Consider the following 7,287-nt stretch of genomic DNA (forward strand, 5'->3'; position numbering starts at 1 on the left):
TCCTCATTCCTTTCCCGAAGCAGGCTCCCCACCTGGAAACGCCACTGGCTCCTGTGCACAGTCACCTGTCCACCATCGTGTCCCACGACACGTGGGCAAGCATTGGCTTCCCAGGGCTGGAGCTGATGGTTCTCCCAGGATTCAGACCCCAGCGCTGCTTTGGGCTGGTCCTGCTGGGCCAGTGCTGTGTCAGGGTGCTGTGCTGTGGTGCCATGCCAGGGTGCCCTCCCCCTGCCAGCAGCTCAGAGGACTCTTTTCTTCAGCACAGCATCCTCCCCTCACCCTCGCTCACCCTAAACCTTCCCTAGGGAGGGCAGGAGCCAGGCTTGCCCCAGGCAGGGTGCCAGGGGTTGGTACTTCCCAAGGGGTTTCGGTGCTGCTGGCTGGGATGTGGGTTTGGCAGGATGGGGAGCCACCACTCTTCCTGTTCATCACAATACCTGTGAGTGAGCCCTTCGTGCACAGCCATGAACACGGACACTTCATCTGCTTAAAACCTCAGGGGACTTTCAGCGTTGCCAAAGAAACTGGGCCGCAGCGTTTTCATTTGGAATTGAATGATAACAACCCGCGGGGAGTCCCAAGGGCTTGGAAACCTCTTGGCAAATAAAACGAACCTCTGGATATGTGGCACTGGGATTTCTGCTTGTTTTCGTGTCCCAGCTTGGTTTTGGTTTGTGGTTGTTTTTTTTTTAAAGCCAATCTCCAGTTTCCTGACAGGGCTGTGTTTTAGATGCCTGTGGCTGTTTGGGGTTGGAGTGGGTATTGCTGAATTTGGCCTCAGCTTTTGTGCTCGCTGGATCAAAGGGAGGAGATGGATCCCACTGTAAACTCACTGATGGTGATGAAAACAGGGAAACTCTGTTTCCTACTTTGTCCCAAATTACTGAGGATTTTTCCACACCTTGGGATGTGTTAGTAGTTTTCTTTCCCCAGGCTGAATTCAGGGTGATGGGGGCCCTCCAGCCTATTGAAGAAGTGTGTGAAGGTGGATCCTTACTTCTCGAGGGACAGGGAACACTCCAGCCAGCTCCCTCAGCTGCCACTGGCTGTGGGATCTGCAGTGTGATGGGGGGAATAATAGGGGTGTTGATGGGGTGATGGGGGATTAATGGAGGGATTAAGGGGGGAATGGAGGATTGATGGGCAAAGCTGGCACTGGACAGGGTCTTTCTGTCAAGGCGTTTGCTCTGGGTGTCAAGCAGGGGCAGGAGAGCAGTGTCACTCCTTCTCCATGTGCAGGAGGATTTCTGGGCCAGGCTGTACCCCAGGGATACTCCACACCTGCAGCTTTGCTGAGAAGCAGCAGTTCATTATGCCCTTTTTAGTTCCCTTAGGAGAAAGCAGGCATCCCATCTGCTGTGGGACTGGAGGCTGAGGATGGGACAACCTCAAACCCTCTCCCTTTTTTGGGTTTTCCTTTTCCTCCCTGGCTTGCTGCCCTGTGTTTTCCTGTGGCTGTGTCCCATCGGGAGCCTTGGGGTCCTGTGATGCTGCCAGGGCTGGGTCTGAGTACAGCATTTTTGGCAGGGATGGGGTGACTGTGCTGTATCACCTGCACCCCACCGGTGTGAGGGGGACCTGGGGGAGGTGAACTCACACCCTGAGCTGTGCAATCAGCCCCTCTGGGTCCCCTGGCTGGAAATCCGGCTTCACAAGGGTCCTTTTCTGCTGCTGGGCTCCCTGGCTGGGCATGCCAGGCGCAGACTCCTCCAGCCTGCCACACATTCCCAGGCAGAATAGCTGGGATTCTTGCACTTCCTCCCCCGAAACGACACTGGCTGGACAGTGAGCTGCAGTGAGCATCAGCAGCTGGCTCCAGGGAGAGGACAGGTCTCTCAACACAGCAAGAAGCCCCCCAAAGCCCAGGACAGAGCCCCCCCAAGCACACAAGAGGCTCTGTTTCGATCCTGAGGTGTGACCACTTCCCTGGTAGATTTGCTTTTTGCAGAGGTACCTGGATGCTGCTGCAGCTCTGCAAGCCCTGGGTTGGGGAGGGAGTATCCCACATTCCCAGAGGTGCCCACTCATGTGTAGTTATTTCCTTAAAGCCCCAACTCCTGGAGTCCCTCTGTCCCTGGAGGAGCTTGGCTTTTACCAAAGACCTCACTGTTGGGGGCAATTTGGGGGGAAGTTTGCAAGGAAGCACAGGGCAGAGAAAGCCCAAAGGTGGGTGTGGAAATAAACCCTCCTCACCTTGAGGTTGCCCTGAAGATGCATCTTGTAGGGCCACCAGGTTGGAGGGGTGTCAGGAAGGGGGAAAATCCTTTAATTTATCCCTCTCATTTGGTTCTGAGCAACTAGGGAAGCTGATGAGCTGCTCTCTAATTCCTTCCTGTCCTGGAGCCAGGGCCCTTGGGGGAAAATCCACCCCTTGCATGGCTGGGGAGGAGCAGGTGCTGAAGGGTTAAGAGGGAGTGTTTGCAGCCAGTCCCTTGTCACCAAGGAGAAGGGATCAGCACTTGGGAAGGAAACAAAACACCCACTGCCCAGGAGGGTGATTTCCTTCAGCCCTCAGACCCCAGAAGGGCTCTGGACACCAGGAGGACGGCAGTGTCACCATCCCGGGTGACAGGGAGCAAGTGGCACCGGGTGAGTGTGGCTGCTGGGGAGGTGGGCTGGGGGCACAGCTGGGGCAGCTCCCCGTGTCCCCATCACCCATGTCCCATCACCCATGTCTCCATCATCCCATCTCCATCAACCTCCTCCCAGTCTTATGGCAGAATGTGGGGCACTCCGGCGGTGCGGAGCATCCGTCCCTACCCGACCAGCCAGCAGTACCTGTACGCCATGAAGGAGGACCTGGCGGAGTGGCTGAAGGAGCTGTACGACCTGGACATCGGGGTGGGCACCTTTTTGGAGGTGCTGGAAACGGGGGCTGTGCTCTGCTCCCACGCCAACAACGTCACCCAGGTGGCCGAGGAGTTCGCCCGCGCCTACCCCGACATGGCCCGTCACCTCCACCTGCCCACTGCTGGTGTCACCTGCAACCTCACAGCTCAGCCAGGCACCTTCCAGGCCAGGGACAACGTTTCCAACTTCATCCAGTGGTGCAGGAAGGAGATGGATATCAAAGGTAAGATGTCAGGCTCCTGTTGCCCCATGTGTCTGTGTGCAATTTCCCTCCAGATGCTCCTGACATCACCACGGATGTTTTTCCATGTGCCCCCCAAAATCAGTGCCACCCCAACATGGGGCAGCACCGTGTGCATGCACCCCTGAGCTGGCATTCCTTGCACAAGTTCCTCCAGGCTTGGCAGCAGCTTTGCAAGGTGCTGGCACACACCTGGTGTGTTTGCTTGGGTGCAAATATGCGCTGGAGGGGTGGAAAAGGAAAGGGTGTATGGCCAGTGTGTCCCTGCCAGGCATGGCATGATCCCAGCTGTAAGGAGAGTGGGAGAAATCCTGTCTCACCCAAGGGTCTGTCAGCCAGTCCTACCACCAGTGGATGCCCAGGAAGGGGAATGGCACAGAGTGGCACACCCTCAAGGCACCTAGACTAGAGTTTTGCAGCTTTGCGGTGCCACAAAACAGCTGTAGATGCTCAAGAAGATCTTAAATCTTTTAATTTATCCCAACTCTTGTTGAACCCAACCATATTCCCAGCAAGCTGGCTCCGGTGAATAGCACCCCTTTGGGTGGGTTTTGACTCCATCTGGGCCCTCATCCCCTTTGTCCCCATCCCCACGTGTCAGCCCTGGCTCAGCCCAGCCCTGCCCTGACCCAGATGTGCTGATGTTTGAGACGGAGGACCTGGTGCTGAGGAAGAACGAGAAGAACTTCGTGCTGTGCCTGCTGGAGCTGGCACGTCGCGCTTCCCGCTTCGGCATGCGCGCCCCAACCCTGGTGCAGATGGAGGAGGAGATCGAGGAGGAGCTTCGCCAGGAGCTGGACCTGCCCCCCACAGACACCCCCCTGCCCCAGCCCCCCAGGAAACCACGGGACCTCAACAACCTCGACCAGATGGTGTGGAGGGGCATGGGATGGGGATGAGCATGGGGATGGACAGGGATGGGGATGGGGATGGGGATGGGGATGGGGATGGGGATGGGGATGGGGATGGATAGGGATGGCTGCTCCGGGACCCATTCCTGCATCCTGCAGGTCCAGCACCTGGTGAGCCGCTGTACCTGCCCTGTCCAGTTCCCCATGATCAAGATATCTGAAGGGAAATACCGCGTGGGCGACTCCGACACCCTCATCTTTGTCCGGGTGAGTCTGCTCCTCCCCGTGCTTTTGGGGCACAGGCACGAGGAGTCCTCCTCTGCTGCCTTGATGCCTCTTCCCTAATCCATCCCCCAGATGGGGCCAGTGTGGGAGTTTTGACCATTATTCCCAAAGCAGGGCAGGAGGGAAGCTCAGCCCTGCTGTCAGTGTTTGCATGGGTGTGACCACCCACGTGTACAGGACACAACAGGCTGTCCCTCCCCAGGCCAGAGCCAGATCTTACCCAACAATAGGAACACTGGGAAGCTCTGTGCCTACCTGGATTCATCCCTGAGCCTGGTCAAACAACTCAGCACATGACGAAGGAGAGGGGTTTTCCAAAGTGGTCCCCATTCTCCTTGGCGTGATGAAATGCTGGAATGGCAGCAGGAGCTGAGTCGGGAATGAAGCTGTCCTTTGGGAGACCAGGTGGCACTTAGGACAAGCCCACTGCTCTCAAAGCCCGGCTGAGTGTGTCACCAGGCTGATTAAGAGGTGGGGGGTGCCCCATCTCAAGCACCTCTCTGGGCCTCACGGCACGCGGCATCCCGTGCAGATCCTGCGGGAGCACGTCATGGTGCGGGTCGGGGGCGGCTGGGACACGCTGGAGCACTACCTGGACAAGCACGACCCGTGTCGCTGCACCTCCCTCTGTGAGTCCCCGCGTCCCCAAACCCCGTGGCAGGGTGAGGGCGGGGGGCGGGTCTGTCTGTCGTGGGTCTCGATGCATCTGTGGCCGTTTTCAGGAGCAGGAGGCTCCTGAAAGCAGGAGGCTTTTGTACAGCCATGCCTTGTTGTTTTGCCGGGGAATGTCTGGTTTCGGGGACTCTCTTTGGCTTTGGTGGCCACTAGAGGTCATGGAAGACTTTCAGATGCAACCAGACCCCAAAAACCCCTTCACAGGGAGTACAGCTTTCTGCCAGCATCCTCGGGGAGCTGGAATGCTGAGCGATGGCTGGGGGGCTGCACCCGAGGGTGAGTGCAGGGGACAGGGATGCTGAGCCCCTCTCCGTTTTCTCCTACAGCTCACAAACAAGCCAGGAGCCCTCAGCAGCAGGCGCAGCACGAGGTCTGGCTGTGCCCGGCCTCGAAGGTGGCTTCTCGTGGCCCCCAGCCCACGCTGCTGGTCAGCCGCTCCCAGAGCCCCCTGCCCCCCGTCACCTGGGGGTCCCGTGTCCCTCCTCGCCCCCAGTCCCCTGCCACCCCCTCACCACAGAGCTCGGGTCGCCCACCGGGTGCCAGCCCTCACCGGGAGCCAGCGCAGCCCCGGAGGGTCCCTTCGGGCAGGTAAGCGGTGCAGAGATGGTTCGTGCCCCAAACTGCCTGGTTTCACAGCTGTTTTCCCTCACATCTTGAATTCTACCCCCCCCCCCCTTCTGAATGTGCCCACACCAGGCTGGGTGGGGGGATGCAGCAGCTCTCCAGCTCCTCTCTGCTCTCTCTCCTTGCAGGATGCGGGAGCCACCGGCTGCCTCTCCGGGGAGGCAGCTACCACCATCCAGGGCTCCTGCTCGACCCAGCTCCCCTGGCCACGGGGTGACGGGCCGGGCACCCACCCCTTCCCGGTTGACCTTGCCAAACGGCGTGGGGGTCCCTAAAGCACCACATGGGAGCACCCCAGGGAAAACCCCAGTGGCCCTGGCGCAGGGCAGGTCCACAGCACCCAGCCCAAGGGTGACACCAGCACCTCCGAGAAGCACCCAGCAAGGAGGAAAATCACCTGTGGTGGCTGCCAGGCCACAGGAAACAGCGGCACCCACCACAGTGACACCCCGTGCCCCCAGCCCCTTCAAGGGCTGTGTCCCCTCCTCACCCCGAGGTGCCCAGGGAGACCCACAGAGACAGAAAAGCCCACGGGAAGGGAGACGGGTAGCCCTGAGCCGGGGCCACTCCTCCTCACCCCGAAATTCCTCCAGCCAGCCCCCAAAACAGGACAGCAGCGTTAAAACCCCCATCAAAGCCCGCCCGGCCACCTCCCGGCCCCCCACCCCTCTGGCCCATTTTGCAGAGGGGTGCAAGGTCTGTGCTGCCGGGGGTGGTCCCCAGGGGACACGGCAGTGCCACCCGGCCCTGAAGCCAAGGGCTGGGGGTGCTGAGGGACCTGGGGTGCCAGGGGATGAACCGAGGGGAACCTGTGGCCCTGGTGATGGGAGCAAGGGTCCTCGGGGGTGTTGGGGGCACACACAGCCCCCCGGCTATGACAGGGTGGTGGAAGAGCTCTCCCGCAGGCAGCATCCCCTGTGCCCTGTGGGGCTGGGGAGGCAGGTCCCCAAAACACCCCCACGAGCTGCCCCACAGCCCACCACCCTCCCAGCCACGGGGGAAGCAGAGGGGACGGGAGTGGGGTCCCAGACCCCACAAGGAGTGAGCTCCCACAACGTCCCCAAGCCCCGGCGGTGCCTGAAGAAGCCTGAGCGCGTTCCCTCCATCTACAAGCTGAAACTGCGACCCAAGGTGCGTCCCCGGCGGGACCACAGGCCAGGCAAGCGCCCCTCGCGCATCCCCACCCCGCTGGGGCATCGCCCACCTGCCCGCCGGGGCCAGCATCGCCCCCCGGGGCCGCCCAGACCCCCCCCGCCCGGCAGCACACGCCCTCCGGCCAAGCCCTCCCCAGCCGACAGCAGCGCCTGGCTGACCGAGGATGATGAGGAGTCCTGGGTCTGACCCCTCCCCGAGTGCCGGTGGGGACGGACCCCTCACTCCAAAAACGGGAGCGATGCTGAAGCTGGAGCTGCAGTGCCCGAGGTTGGCATGGGCGGCGTGGTGGGGTTGCTCCCAGGCAGCCCGAGGGTCCTCCCGCCTCGCTCTTCTTCCCTGTGGTGTTTTTTTTTTTTTTTTTTTTTTTTTTTTTTTTTTTTTTTTTTTTTTTTTTTTTTTTTTTTTTTTTTTTTTTTTTTTTTTTTTTTTTTGTACCGGTAATTCTTTGGGATAAACAGGCGCTTTTTTGCTGGTTTGGGTGGAAAAATCCAGCCCCGGATTGAGAGGATGGGGTGCTTTCTGCAGGGAAGAAGGGTGCAGCCCCCACTAAAGCAGGGACACCAGGGGCATCCAAAGGTACCAAACATCTCGAACCTCAGACTT

At 59.6% G+C, this 7,287-nt stretch overlaps 1 protein-coding gene across 1 annotated transcript; it reads left to right on the forward strand.

Moving 5' to 3' along the window:
• The first annotated feature begins 2,724 nt into the window (after positions 1–2,724).
• On the forward strand, positions 2,725–6,998 carry GAS2L2 (growth arrest specific 2 like 2). Its single transcript, XM_027898601.1, has 6 exons — positions 2,725–3,076; positions 3,728–3,966; positions 4,105–4,212; positions 4,763–4,859; positions 5,232–5,493; positions 5,691–6,998. The coding sequence occupies exons 1-6, from the start codon at positions 2,725–2,727 to the stop codon at positions 6,868–6,870; spliced, it is 2,238 nt and encodes a 745-aa protein (XP_027754402.1). The 3' UTR covers positions 6,871–6,998.
• The last annotated feature ends 289 nt before the right edge of the window (positions 6,999–7,287 follow it).

Source organism: Empidonax traillii, unplaced genomic scaffold (assembly GCF_003031625.1).
Source record: "Empidonax traillii isolate 1590-97213 ecotype Southwest subspecies unplaced genomic scaffold, ASM303162v1 scaffold607:size387008, whole genome shotgun sequence".
NCBI lineage: Eukaryota > Metazoa > Chordata > Aves > Passeriformes > Tyrannidae > Empidonax > Empidonax traillii.

Bases quoted from the DNA above. Each gene is read 5' to 3' on its own strand.
- GAS2L2 (XM_027898601.1), top strand. From the start codon at position 2,725: ATGTGGGGCACTCCGGCGGTGCGGAGCATCCGTCCCTACCCGACCAGC. The intron at 3,077-3,727 runs GTAAGATGTCAG...GCCCTGACCCAG, and splicing joins GAAGGAGATGGATATCAAAG to ATGTGCTGATGTTTGAGACG. The intron at 4,213-4,762 runs GTGAGTCTGCTC...CATCCCGTGCAG, and splicing joins ACACCCTCATCTTTGTCCGG to ATCCTGCGGGAGCACGTCAT.